At 42.3% G+C, this 15,332-nt stretch overlaps 1 protein-coding gene across 2 annotated transcripts in view; it reads left to right on the top strand.

Annotated features, from left to right (window-relative positions):
• The first annotated feature begins 13,141 nt into the window (after positions 1-13,141).
• PHC3 (polyhomeotic homolog 3) overlaps positions 13,142-15,332 on the top strand; it is an 84,346-nt gene continuing 82,155 nt past the window's right edge. For both annotated transcript variants that reach the window (XM_030863799.2, XM_060298424.1), the window contains exon 1: positions 13,142-13,156. In XM_030863799.2, coding sequence (XP_030719659.1) covers positions 13,143-13,156 — 14 coding nt within the window. In that variant the 5' untranslated portion in view covers position 13,142. The remainder of the gene's footprint in view (positions 13,157-15,332) is intronic.

Below are 15,332 nucleotides of genomic sequence, written 5' to 3' on the forward strand. Positions count from 1 at the left end.
ATTCTGGAATTAGATAATAGTGATGGTTACATGACATTGTGAATATACACTGAGTTATATGCTTTAAACAGATGAATTTTATGTGAATTATATCTCAATTAAAAGTAAATACCTGGTAAGTATTATTAGAGGAGTATAAACAGAGTACTATGAGAGCACTAACTCCATCTGGGTGAGGCTGTGAAGCCCAAAGGATGAAAAGGTTGAGCAGAATCTGAAGAATAATGCCAGATGACAATAGCGGGTGGAGAGGGTCAGCATATGGAAGAGGCCAGGGCATGCATTTTGCAGGTGGACTTCGGTTCCAAAGCTAATCCTGCCACTTACTAGCAGTATGACCTTGGACAGGTTACTTAATCCCACTAAAATGAGTACCCTCATCAGCAAAATGGAGGATAATGATACCTGCTTCATGGGTTTGCTGTGCAAATCAGATAGGATACTGTATGTAGAGCACTCAGCAAGGACAGTTGGCCCTCCATATCCTCGGGTTCTGCATCCACAGATTCAACCAACTGTAGATCGAAAATATTAAAAAAAAAAAAAATTTCAGAAAGTTTCAAAAAGCAAAATTTGAGTTTGTCATGCTCTGGCAACTATTTCATAGCATTTACACTGTATTTACAAATATTTACATAGCATTTACATTGCATTGGGTATTATAAGTAATCTGGAGATGATTTAAAGTATACAGAAGAATGCACATAGGTTATGTGGAAATACTGCGCCATTTTATAGAGAAAAAGTGAGAACCCATGGATTTTGGTATCCGAGGGGGTCCTGGAACCAATTCACGGTGGCTACCGAGTGACAACTGTATTTAACAAGTGTAGCCTTCTCTTTCTCCTCTCAGCCTCCCCTTATTGCCATTTTAGGTGAATTAAAGTTGGGTGTAAAGGCAGGGCAGTGAAAAGGCCTAGCTTTTGTCTGCCTGATGAGAAATTTAATGAGGATTAAGTATAAAGGCAGTTGGAAGCAGAGGAAGAAGGTGTTTTAGAGTCAGAAAATAAAGACTCTGTAAGCCACAGAAGGAGCTTTGGATTTAGTCCTAAATCACCTGAAATTTTAGGGAGAAGAAGACTGTAAAAACATTGGTTCTTTAGATGAGAGCAGAGGGAAGAATGACCCAGAAGAGACAAAAATTCTAGGACCTCAGGAGAGGACACAGATTCTTAACTTCATTAAGTAAAACCAATGCCTACATCTTAGAAGCACTTGATGAGGCTTATTTGCTGGTAATGAATTGCTAATGATTATTTGATGACAGATTTTCTAATTTTTCTTAAATTGCTTGATCCAGCAAACATTGTGATAAAACCAAACCTTAGATGATTCCAGCAAAAGAAGGTGCTTGCTTATTCTGGGGAGCAGTGCAGCTCCAGTCTGAGCACTATGTGGCAAAACTGAAAGCCTTGGTTCTAATTTTGACTCAAGCAGGTTATGTAACTTGCTGTGTATTTATTTCCCTTTCAGAGAGTAAATGACGACAACTTTAACCTAACTGACTTCAAAATATTATGAAAATAAATAAATGTTTCAAAGCTCTTTGAAGTCCATTGATGGAAAGTACCCTTTAATCCAAAATTGCACTATGTAACTAGACAGTGAAATCTTATTCTTTTCCTGAATAAATTTTTAGTGTTCCCCCTCCAGTCTTGCCCTTGAACATTTCTACAATTACAACAACAACAAAAACACCTTCTAAATTCTTATTCTGAGAAAAAGTCCCTGCAGTATACTGCAGTAAAACTTTAAACATGTACATGGTGCATTGTAGCTACAAAACATTTTGACAAATACAATCACATTTCTGGTAAATATTACTGTTATCCCTGCTTTACTTATGATGAACTTGGTGTTCAGAGAGGTTAATTGGATTGGCTAAGAGCACCCAGCTGGAAATGGGAAGGATCAGTGCTTAAAGTCAGGTTCTTAACTCCAAATTTCAGGTCCTGCCCATCTTCCTGCATTTAACGAGACAAAGATTTATATACACAGATGTGGTTTCTATCTTTCATCTGAAAAATTTAACTGGGGAATGAGCATTCATGATACCTAAATTAGGTTGGAAATGTATTAATCATGCTTTTTATTTTGTATATTTTATGATGCTTTGATAGCTTGGTGGCCTTACTGACAGAGGAGGGGCTGCCCCTCCCAGGGCTTTTATCTCTAAAAATTATCCTAGAGATAGCAAATGACTTCTCCTCTGTGAATGTGGCTTTCATATGCAAACCAACCAATCCAAAGCCCATATCCTCGACTTCCTCCTTTATTTAATTCTCATACACCAAGCCAGTATTTCCCCTGTTCTAAATCACCCCTCCCCACCCAGGGCCAGGTACTGGACAACTAGAGACCACCATCGCTATAGACCAGAGCCTGCTAAAAATATTCAAACTATCCAATCCCAAATTTACTTAAACTTTCATATGCTGCCTCTTCCATTCCTTTCTGCAGAAACTACAATAAAGCTCTGGGCCATGCTTTCTCTTTCACTCCTTCTGCCTCCAGACTGACCCTGGTTCTTCCCCACGTGGCCCTGCATGGTGTGGCATGCTCCCTTTCTTTGGGAACTGTAAATAGTAAACTCTTATTTCAAAAGCAGTTGTCCTTGTGTCTGTCACCTTACCATACCTGATTAAAACACATCCCAGGTGTGAATCAAGATAAGTACAGTTGAACAATGTAGGAAGTTAGGGGCACTAACTTCTGTGCTGTCAAAACTTTGTGTGTAACTTTACGGTTGACCTTCTGTATCCACAGTTCCACAACCACAGATTCAACCAATCACATATCATGTAAGTACTGTAGTATGCATTTACTGAAAAAAAATCCATGTAAAAGTGGACCTGCACAGTTCAAACATATGATGTTCAAAGGTCAACTGTACAGTATTGTTTCTTAACTAAGAATAAGTAAAGAACTGAAGAAAAAAGAAAGCAATGCTCTATCCATCACAGACAGGGAGTGAAAGAACAAACACCCTTTTTTCAGTGTGTTACTTACACACTTATTTATTTCAACACATTTATTTAGAGCTTACTATGGTGCCTGGCACTGTGCAAGGCACTGAATATACAGTCATGAAGAAAACAGGTTTATTCCCTGTCCTTGTGAGATTCACAGTTTAGAGAGAAAAAATAGGCAAGAAAATAAGTGAACAAACCCACAATTACAAACTGTGGTACCTGCTCCAAGGGAAATAAATATTGTGCAGTGACAGAGAATAATGGTGGGGAGAACTCTATAAATTGATCTGGAAAAACCTCTCTAAAGAAATGACGTTTATGCAGAGAATTAAAGGGAAACAAGGAACTAGATTTGCAAAGTATGGGAGAGAATATTCCAGGATTGTATGGAAGGCCATGAGGTAAGCAAAGTGGCATCTTTGAGGAACTGGAAGAAAACCACATACACTGACATGGAAGGATATACTATTAAGTGAAAGTGGTTGCAGAAGAGTGTATATAGTCCAATACCATTTTTGATAAAGAGATACATATACTTATATGTATGTTAGTACATAGAAAATCAAAAAGAATATAAAATAAGCCGTTAATGATTATTTTTGGACATGGATTGTAGTGGACTTTCACTTCCTATTTCATATATATTTCTGCATTATTTAGATTTTTGGACAATTTTGTATTCAGGATTTGCTAGAGGTAAATATTAAAATTAAGTTCTATATCATTGTATGCTTCTGTCACATAACTTTTCCCCAACTTCGCTAACTTTTCATTCCTGTTCACTAGCTTTGCTTGTTCCCTATAATGTATTTTGTTCTGCCTCCTGTTGTCTCTGGCATTTTACGTAATTAAGACAGACTTATCTACCATAAATAGAACATTACAATTAAGATTTAATATGAAACTGATATGACACTGTTTATTTTAATACATTAGGAGCACACAGGCAAAAATCTATTCTCAGATACTGACACTAAATATTTTAAATTACAGCATATGCATATTAAAAAATGTATCTGCTAACTAACTTTTAAAAGTAAGGGGGACTTCCCTGGTGGTCCAGTGGTAAAGAATCTGCCTTACAATGCAGGGGACACAGGTTTGATCCCTGGTCAGGGAACTAAGATCCCACATGCCTCAGAGCAACTAAGCCCCTGTGCCACAACTACTGAGCTCATGCGCCTCAACTAGAGAGCCCGCCGTGCCACAAACTACAGAGCCCACACGCTCTGGAACCCTCATGCCACAACTACAGAGCCCATGCGCCCTGAAGCCCGCGTACCACAACTAGAGAAGAGAAAAACCCGTACACCACAACTAGAGAGAAGCCCGTGCACCACAAAGAAGATCCCGTGTGCCGCAACTAAGACCCAAAGCAGCCAAAAATAAATAAAATAAATAAATCTTAAAAAGAAAAAAGTAAGGATGGCCTCATAAAAATTGCATAACTTTTGGAAATACAATAGGAGGATTATTTTCCTTTACTTTAAGCATAATAATTTGTGGCAAAATTTTAAAATAATTACAGCTATGCTTAGTGAGCGTTTATTATGCTCTACTGTTTAGATACATTATTTCATCTTTTTTCAACTTGTACAATAAGTGTGGTAAATACTGTCCCCATTTTTCAGATTAGCAAACTGGGGATTAGAGCAGTTAAGTAAACTTCATTTATTCAATGCATAATTATGAGCACTTAATGTTTAAAGAACTAGGAATGTAGAAGTAAACAAAATGTGTAGTTTATAGCCTGGAGGTTGATGGGAGTAGTAAATAAACAAACAAATATGCATATAACATAATGTGTGGAGCATTGAAGTGTCATGAAGAAAAGTAAAATGAGATAAGGGAAGGAAAGTGACGAGAAGCCCATGTTGGGTTAGGTGGTGGGGAGTGAGCTCTGAGGAGATATTTGAGCAGAGTCCTGGATGAAGTGAGGAAGTGAGACCTGTGTAAAAGGCTTTCCCAACTGGGAAGTAGCAAGTGTGAGAAGGAAAAGCAAGGACGCCAGAGTGGCTGGAGCAGAGTGAACAAGAGAAAACTCTCTGCTGAGTGTGATGGGCACTGGATGATTTGAGCAGGACAGTGATGTGATCTGATTTACAGCTATAAAGCTTACTTAGACTGCTCTGCAGAGAGTAAATTACAGAGGAGCAAGAAGAGAAGCCGGTGACCTGTCAGGAGCCGATGGCAGTGGTCCAGGGGAGAGATGATGGTGGCCTGGCTTGGGCTGATAACTGTGGAGGTGGTGAGAAGTGTCACATTGCCTTGGTTTGTACTTTGATAATTTCATGCGTGTTCATGATAGTGTGGCCAGAGATGAGGTTTTATTTGTATATATATCTAAATTTTTCTTGAAAACAGTTGACTTACAGTGTTGTGTTAGTTTCAGGTGTACAGCAAAGTGATTCAGTTATGATGAGGTTATATTTTGAAGGTGGAGCTGATAGCATGGCAAGAGGTCACACAGCTAGAGAATGGCAAAGTCAGGATTGAAATCTAAGTTTGTCTGTTTCTACAGCTCTACGTAGCACAACTCTTCCAGGCTGCCACAATGCTAAGTAAACATTAAGCAAAAAGCAGAATGGAAATGAAAGTCCATAGCAGCTTCAAGTGTTTATCAAGTACCTACATGCTTGAAGGAAGGCTTCGTGGCACAAGGCAAAAAACTCCGGACTGGATGGATAGGAGGTTAGGAGATCAGAGTTCAGATTCTGCTTTTGCCACGGATTCTTCCTCAGCATGGGTCACATGACGTCTAATGTCCCTTTAAGCTTTAAAGCTCCCAGTTTGTGCTATTCAGCCCCTGGGGAAACATAGCCAACTAGTAACAGTGCCAACCACAGGTATACAAGGGAAGATAAGATTGATAAGCATATGATTAACATACTGATTATTGTAAGAGTAGATGAGAGGTGGCAGGCCTAGACTGTCTTTTCAGTTTCAGTACTATTTGCTTTAGTCAAAGTATTTGGTTTTAGTATACTGTATTACTTTCAAGGAAAAGAGGAAGCAAGTCCATATACTGCGTCATTCCAGCCTCCGGGATATACTAGAATTTTAGTCCTCATTCATCCAAATATTCAAGCATTCATTCCCTCGACAAGCATTTAAAACCTATTGAGTATTAGGCATACTCAGTAACATTTATTGAACAAATTCAGGTGAAGGAAGACTTTGATAAAAAGTTAAAAGAAGAAAAAAGAGAACTTTTTTAGACTTTACATTTGGTTTTTTAAGGCTGTACAACAATCTTGTAAGGTGTTGTCCCTCTTTTTTTCACATTATAAAACTAAGACCTCAAAAAAAAAAAAAAAAAGCAACTAAGACCCAGCACAACCAAATAAATAAATAAAAAACAAAACAAAACGACAAAAAAAAAACTAAAACGTGAAGCAGTTTCCCAAGGAGGGTCAGTACTTTACCAGAATTCAAATCTGGGTCACTTGACCTTCTGTCTCACCATATAGGATATTAGGACAGCAATCAAGTCTAGATGGGGTGTAGGACAGTGTATGTACTACATTAACTACCCTGCAAGTGTCCAGCACGAGGTGATCAGTATTTAGAACACAGGTCAGCATACTTTTTCTGTCAAGTGGACCATTACAGTGTCTGTTGCAACTACTCAACTCTGCCCTTGAAGCACAAAAGTAGCTGTAAACGAGTGAGTATTGCTGTGTTCCAATAAGACCTAATTTATGGACACTGAAATATAAATTTCACATAATTCTCATTGTCACAAAATATTCTTCCTTGGATATTTTTTTCAATCATTAGAAAATGTAGAAACCATTCTTAGCTTGAGGGCTGTATAAAAACAAGCCCAGGCTGGATTTGGCCTGTGGGCTTGTGTTAGTCAGTTTGGGCTGCTATAATAAATACCACAGACTGGGTGGTTTAAACAACAAACAATTATTTCTCACAGTTCTAGAGAGTGGGAAGTCCAGGATCAAGGTGCTGGCAAATGTGGTGTCTGGTGAGAAACTTCTTCCCAGTTTGCAGACAATGGCCACCTTGTTGCTGTATCCTCACATGGTGGAGAGAGATCATCTCTCTCATCTTTCTTCTCCTAAGAGCACTAATCCCATTTATAAAGGTTCAACTCTGATGACCTAATTACCTCCCAAAGTTTCCAAATACCATCACATTGGGGATTAGGGCTTCAACATTTGGGGGGACACAAATACTCACTCCATAGCAGTTTGTGAGGGGAGCTCCGGCATCCGTGAAAGGCTCTGTGATCGCTCTTCTCTGTAGGCCAGACCTTACAGTGGGAACTGTAGCCACTGAATTGGGGAACCTAAATGCAACAGGAGTAATTGGATCCTAGGGTTGCAGGGACCAAGTGGCGGCACTGGTGGACAGCAGAGTCAGAGCAGCAATCCGGATAGTCTGACTTGTGCAGACCTATGTCATTGGCTAGTTGATCATGGTATTCCTAGAAGTGAAACAGATAGGAAACCTACGAAATTCTTTTTTTTTTGTGGTACGTGGGCCTCTCACTGCTGTGGCCTCTCCCGTTGCGGAGCACAGGCTCCGGATGCGCAGGCTCAGCGGCCATGGCTCACGGGCCCAGCCGCTCCACAGTATGTGGGATCCTCCCGGACCAGGGCACGAACCCGCGTCCCCTGCATCGGCAGACGGACTCTCAACCACTGAGCCACCAGGGAAGCCCTAAATTCTTACTTGAACAGTATCAGTAGAAAAAGTTCTAGGTCAAGTAAACAAAAGTCTAACCTGAATCATAAAAAGAGAGTCATATCCCTTCAATCAATTCCCAGACTTCAGCTGGTTTACAGACCTCAGTACCCCTTAAATAAAGAAGAGGCTACATCCCCGACAGAAAGAACACTGGTACACCAGCCAAAGTTTATACAGTTAATCTTTCTCCAGACTTCACCAAAGGGACCTACAACCTTTTAGCAGGGTAACTGTGCACTGGGGAAAAAGAAATAATCAGACCATTTGGGGACTGCTGGATGCTGGCTCTGAACTGACATTAATTCCAGGAGATCAAACATCAGTGTGGTCTACCAGTTACAGAAAGGGCTTATGGAAGTCAGGTGATTGAAGGAGTTTTATCTCAAGTTTGTCTCACAGTGGGCCCAGTGGGTCCCCAAACCCATCCTATGGTTATTTCCCTAGTCCTGGAATGAGGAATTAGAATAGATACACTGAGGGATTTCCCTGGTGGTCCAGTGGTAAAGAATCCGCTTCCAATGCAGGGGACACAGGTTCGATCCCCGGTGGGGGAACTAAGATCCCACGTGCCGCGGGGCAACTAAGCCCACGTGCCGCAAACACAGAACCCGTGTGTCCTGGAGCCCACGTGCCACAACTAGAGAGAAACTCACACGCCTCAATGAAAGATCCCACATGCCGCAACTAAGACCCGAAACAGCCCCCCCAAAAAATAAAAAATAGATACACTGAGCACCTGGCAGAATCACCACATTGGTTCCTTGACCTGTGGAGTGAGGACTAGTATGGTGGTAAAGGTCAAGTGGAAGCCAGTAGAACTGCCTCTACCTAGGAAAATAGTAAACCAAAAGCAATACCGTATTCCTGGAGGGATTGCAGAGATTAGCGCCACCACATCCCCGCTCAACTTGCCTGTTGGCCTGTGCAGAAGGCAGACAGATTTTGGAGAATGACAGTGGATTACTCTAAGCTTGACCAGTTGGTGACTTCAGTTGCAGCTGCTGTACCAGATGCGGTTTTTATTGGTTGGGCAAATTAATATATCCTCTGGTACCTAGTATGCAACTATTGATCTGACAAATGCTTTTTTCTTGATACCTGTTAGTAAAGACCACCAGAAGCAGTTTGTTTTCAGCTGGAAAGGCCAGCAATACACCTTCACAATCCTACATCAGGGCTAAATCAACCCTGCAACCCTATGTCATAATTAGTTTGCAAGAATTTTTTTTTTTAATTTATTTATTTTATTTATTTATTTTTGGCTGTGTTGGGTCTTCGTTGCTGTGCGTAGGCTTTCTCTAGTTGCAGTGAGCGAGGGCTACTCTTTGTTGCGGTGCGCGGGCTTCTCATTGCGGTGGCTTCTCCTGTTGTAGATCACGGGCTCTAGGCGTGTGAGCTCAGTAGTTGTGGCTCACGGACTCTAGAGCGCAGGCTCAGTAGTTGTGGCGCACGGACTTAGTTGCTCCGCGGCATGTGGGATCTTCCCGGACCAGGGCTCGAACCCGTGTCCCTTGCATTGGGAGGCGGATTCTTAACCACTGTGCCACCAGGGAAGCCCAGTTTGCAAGAATTTTGATCACCTTTTTCTTTCACATCATGTCACACTGGTCCACTGGTCCATTACATTGAAGACATTATGCTGATCGGACATAGTGTGCAAAAAGTAGCAACTACTCAACTTATTGGTAAGACATTTGTGTGTCAGAAGGTGGGAAATAAATCTGAGAAAAATTCAACGACATTTCTTCTTCCATGTCAGTGAAATTTCTAGGAGGTCCAGAGGTGCAGGGCATGTTGAAATATCCCTTCTAAGGTGAGGGATAAATTGTTGCATCTGGCCCCTCCTACAAACAAAAAAAGAAGTCTAATACCTAGAGGGCCCATTTGGATTTTGGAGGCAACATACTCCTCATTTGGGTGTGTTACTCCATCCCAAGTGGTAGCAGCAGATAGGAATGCTGTTTGGAGCCTTCGGCAGGGCCCTATAGGGAAATCACAGCACAGGTCCTCAGGATTTTGGAACAAAGCCCTATCACCCTCTGCAGATAACTACTCTCCTCTTGAGAAACAGCTCTTGGCCTGCTACTGGACCTTAGTAGAGACTGAATGCTTAACTATGGGTCACCAAGTTACCACGCAAGCTGCTCATTGTGAACTGAGTGTCATCTGGTCCACCGGACCGTAAAGTTGGGTGTGCATAGCAGCATTCCACCATCAAATGGAAGTGGACTATACATGATAGGGCTGAGCAGGCCTTGAGGCACAAGTGAATTACATGAAGAAGTGGCCCAAATGCCCATGGTCCCCATTTCTGCTACACTGTCTTCTCTCTCCACGATGTGAGGATTCAGTGAGAAGGTGGCTGTCTGCAAATCAGGAAGAGGGCCCTTACTGGACACTGAATCTGCCTGCACTGTGACCCTGGACTTCCCAGCCTCCAGAACTGTGAGAAATAAATGTTTGCTTAAGCTGCCCAGTCCATGGCCTCTGTCATAGCTGCCCAAACTGACTAAGACAGAAATAGTAGTTTGCCAATCCCTAATCTAGCATTCAGATGAGCACTGTCCAATAGAACTTTCTGTAATAATGGAAATGTTCTATATCTACACTGTACAATATAGTTGCCACTAGCCACATATGGCTATTGAGCGCTTGAAGTGTGACTGGTGCAACAAAGGAGCAAAAATTTTTATCCATCTTTTTCATTCCTGGAGCCTTTTACCATTTCTTTAAGGATTAATACAGTTTGCCAACCAGTTTCCCTGTCTCCGGTTTTACTTTCCTCCAATCCATCCTTGCTGGAGGGACTTTTCTAAAATATACGATGCTGGCACTTCTCCAAAGCAACGTTTCCTGGAAACTTCAGAAAGAAGTTCAGCCTGTTAGCATGACACATAAATCTCTTCATTAGGAAATCACAAAGAGGTAATACACCTTCCTCTGTTTCATCAGATAAGTGATGATAAATTTCTTGAGGGTAGTCCTTTATCATACTTTGCCTCCACTAACATTTCACACAGTGGCTTGCTGAATGATGCAGGAACGAAAACTTGATTTTGCCCATGGAAAGCTTAAGTTAGAACCCCATTTCTGGTACAGTCTAGCAGAGTCACCACAGGCATTTAATCACCTTGAGCCTCATTATATTTCTTTTTTTAAAAATAAATTTATTTATTTCATTTATTTATTTTTGGCTGTGTTGGGTCTTCGTTGCTGTGCACGGGCTTTCTCTAACTGCAGCGAGCGGGGGTTACTCTTCATTGTGGTGCACGGGCTTCTCATTGTGGTGGCTTTTCTTGTTGCGGAACATGGGCTCTAGGCACGCGGGCTTCAGTAGTTGCAGCATGCGGGCTCAGTAGTTGTGGCTTGCGGGCTCTAGAGCACAGGCTCAGTAGTTGTGGTGCATGGGCTTAGTTGCTCTGAGGCATGTGGGATCTTCCCAGACCAGGGCTCGAACCCATGTCCCCTGCATTGGAAGGCGGATTCTCAACCACTGCACCACCAGGGAAGCCCGAGCCTCATTATATTTCTGTGCTAAATGAAAATGATAACTAGGATTGTTGTGATGATCAAATGAGTTTGTGGAAATCCTCTGCTTTTAGTAAAAGGCTATACAAATGCTAGTTGTTGTTATAATAAATATTGGGTTTTGAAATGTTTCTAAAAAGCAGTACTGGGGATTCTCTGGAGGTCCAGCGGTCAGGACTTGGAACTCTCACTGCCGGCACTGGGTTCCATCCCTGGTCCGGGAACTAAGCTCCTGCAAGCCACTGCCAAAAAAAATTAAAAATAAAATAGAATAAAATAAATAAAAAGAAGTACTGGCCTGATTTTACCTAATATATGTTCTGACTTTTAAAGCCAATCTGCATGAGATGACAATATAGATATAGGCCTTAGATGTTCAAAGGAAAGAGGGATGAAAAGGCATAATTTTGGCCCATTTATTCCAAACATTCCTTTGGATTACGCATTTTTCATGTTTAGGTCTAAGACTGCTTTCTTCAGTTTTGTTTTACTAAACAAAAATGTCAGCAATACCAATAGACAGTTGATTTTTTTTTTTTTTTTGGCCACGCAGCATGCAGGATCTTAGTTCCCCAACCCGGGATCAAACCCACACGCCTTGCATTGGAAGAGTGGACTCTTAACCACTGGACCACCAAGGAAGTCCCAACAGTTGATTCTTGAGAGTTAAATGGCAATGGCATCATATGAGCAGCTCAGAAAAGAAAGAAAAAGTAGTAATATCTTATTTTTAAGCATCTACAGGGACTTTTCAAAGGGGACTTTCTCAGTGAGTTCTCCTAGGAGTAGGAGGAATGTCATTGCTTTAGATAAGAAAATAAGGTAAAGAAACAATGTTAACATACAGGGAGAAGTGGTAAAGGACAATTTACCTTACATAGGCAGTGGTCTCTTACCTTCCCTAGGGACATCCTGATCACAGGATTTATAAGATTAAGTATACTTTTCATTAGACCATATTACACTTTGCGATGAATTTATATCACTAATTCATTTCTCAGTTCTTGAAATGAGACTCCACCGTCTTAAAACGTGGAAAAAGAAGGCACTGTTTGTGATCAGCATGCTGTTTTTGGTGAAGGACAGTAAAGATTTATTATTCCTTGAACTTAAGGTTGCCAAAGCGCTCGATGGATGTGTCAGATCACTTAGAATGTGTGGCTATCTCTGTAAAACCCACTTCACTCTCCAGATTAAGATTTGTTGGAAGACAGGGACTTGTTTCACGCAAATTTGCATGTTTGTCTCATCCTGCTTCAGATTAGTTGCCATATGCGTAGAATATAGTAAATTACATTAGCAAACTAGTGGCCATTCCTGCTTGTTCCCTGCGGTATGCAAGTTTGCAATCTCCACTGACCACTCTGTAAATTCATGTCAAACACATGAGTGATATTCATAGGGTAATCATGACGATTCCTTAACCGTCCACCTTATGGGGATCTAGAACACTGTCTTTGAGCCCAAGAGAGGAATTGCCGGTTCCATCCCCAAACTGCCATGCGCCCCAGGTAACAAACCCTGCAGCTACCATGGCATTTCCTTTCACTGACACCTCATCATCCAATCCTCGTGGTATTCTCTTCCATCTCACTCTTTTTTAGTTCACATAGGCTTTGATATATTTTAGATGTTCTTAAAAATTTTAACAGTCTAATCAGAACTTTTCACATCTTAGTTACAGACACCCTCCCCAAGAGGAAGAAGACCCTAAGCAAAAGAAAGCGAGCACTGGGGAAGGTGAGACACTGGTATCTAAACTGGAAACCTGGTCACTTTCCACAGCAAGCAAGGCTTGTACTGGGAGGGGGGATTGGAAGACGAGGCCCCCACGTGACCTCTGGGGCCCGAGGCTAGCCGACCCCGCCCCCTCCCTCGCCGCCGCCGTGGCCGCCGGGGGGCGCATGCGCAGCCCATGGTAGTGATGGAGGAGAGAAGATGGCGGAAGCGGAGTGAGTTACTTGCTGGTGACTAATGTCGTAACCGGGGGGCGAGTGGGGGGCAGCGACACGTCCCCTTGAGCTCAGGGCTCTTTCGCGGGCAGTGCGGGGAAAGGGGGACGTGAGAGCTTTCTTATCGTGGAGGACCCCGCTTGGCCCTTGTGGGGAGACGGAGGAGAACTGTAAGGGTCCGGTTACCTCCAGGCGGGAGCGCCCCTTCCGCCGTCTGTCCCCGGATTTGCGGGGCCCTGTGCGCAGGGTTGTCCCTCGGACCCCGACCGTAGGAATCTTCCGGAAGATGAGCCCGACTGGACCCCTCAGGCGCTGTCATCCCTGCAAGTGGGCCCCGCGGGCAGCCTTGTGACGGCTGCCGAGCCGGGGGCCCGCGGAGGCTGGGTAGGGCTGGGCGGGCACTGCCAGGCCTCCTTCGCGCTCGCCTCCTTCCCCCCCCCCACCCCGCCACCCCGCCCAGCGCCACCCCACTGCTTCTCAGTGGGAGAACGCGAGGCGTGGGGCTGCTCACCGCCCTCCCCCGGGAGGCTTGGAGGAGGTGTCGCAGCGCCGGCCTTGCAGCGGCGGGGTCTGTTGCGAGTCTGACGAGGCTGAAAACACCCTGCAAGGAAAGATCTTCCTTTCCTTCGGGTCTCTGGCTGCAGTGTTGATGCCGCCCTAGAGGGCCACATTCCTGTGTGGCGGTGTGATGGTATGCTTAGTTAGCGACTCAAACTTAGTGTTTCCTGGGTAGGCCGCTGGTGCAGCAGAACTGCCGTTTGTATTTTGCAGGCAAAACTGTGCGTAGACGGCGGAGTTACCAAAATTGTTCTTTTGTGCCAGGTCTCCAAATGCAGTGCACTGGCTTGGCCAGTTCTACCCACCGATGTTTAGACCTGTGTCTCGCATTTGGATTCTCTGTGACCATATTTAGTTAGTTACTGAACTGCTTACCGTAGGGTTTGAGGTTGGGCACATGGCTGAGCAGAATAGCACTGTAAAAGGACCAGAATTTAAGCTGGCTTTTTGCATATCTTTGGTACGTGGTTCAGAAGTGCTATGACAGGTAGTAATTTGGTAAAAAGTTTATCTACCGCTATGTTTGTATGCTGTTGAATAGTTACCATATGATGCTGTGATTTGATGATTGGAAGGCAGTTTGCAAAACTACAAACCGCCCCCCCCAAAAAAAACCCAGCGAAGCATAAAGATGTGGTATTTACTAATCAAAATAATTAGTAAGAGTCAGCTCCCCCCCCACTTTTTCCTTTCACTTTTCCTCTTATTAAATCGGGATTTTTTTTAACCATTTGATTCCTGAAAGAGCACATAAATACTATTTACATACATGATATAAAGAACAAAGAAAATTTGTACATAAAAGGACACCGTATGGGAATAGTGCGTGCATACACAGTTAGTGCCAAATTCCTTTGTCTTTTCATGAAGTAGAAAGTGTTCTTGTTACATTCTTGTCAATGCTGCTTCTATGAGGTGGGTCAGGTTTTGTCTCTCAGAAGAAAAGACTGATAAGAAAAGCAGATAAAGCCAGTATATTCTCAAGTGTGCTTTTCACCATTGTGGTGCATTTCTGACCCTTCAAAAAAATATTGTAGTTCTCGTTTACTAACAATATTAAGCCCCTCAGAATTGACTTAATATGTTGTTTGAACTTGTTAAAATACAGATTCTGTATTTAGTGGAATTTTGTACCACAGCAGTGAAATGAGTTTGTAATATTGTAGGGAAAAGAATCAGTGTGGTACAAAACTGCACTTTACTGTCCGTACATGAGGAAAATGACATAATTATGCTGTTTTCAAAATTTGGAGCTATTATTTGTGAAAAAGAGATTTTTGTAAGGAAGTGGAGAAATTGTTTTCAGCTGCTTCTCTTATTTACCCAGTCAGAGTAATGTGCTTGTGAGTATTACTCAGTTATTACATGTAGTGAGGACAATGTTGTAGAATAATTAGAGGGAAAGCAGTGTGAGTTAATAAATTATTTTTAAAATTATTTTCTAAGAGAGCTTATTTTTAAATAAAGTATATATGGTAACCAAAAACTAAGCTAATGGACTAAACTAAGCTAAACTACTAAACTAAGCTAACACAAGTCCATAGGCATCCTATTTTAATGTCTAGATAAGAATGACTTTAAATTTGTAATTAGTATGGTCACAAGAATATAAAGAAAT

This window comes from Globicephala melas, chromosome 4, assembly GCF_963455315.2.
Source record: "Globicephala melas chromosome 4, mGloMel1.2, whole genome shotgun sequence".
NCBI classification, from domain to species: Eukaryota; Metazoa; Chordata; class Mammalia; order Artiodactyla; family Delphinidae; genus Globicephala; species Globicephala melas.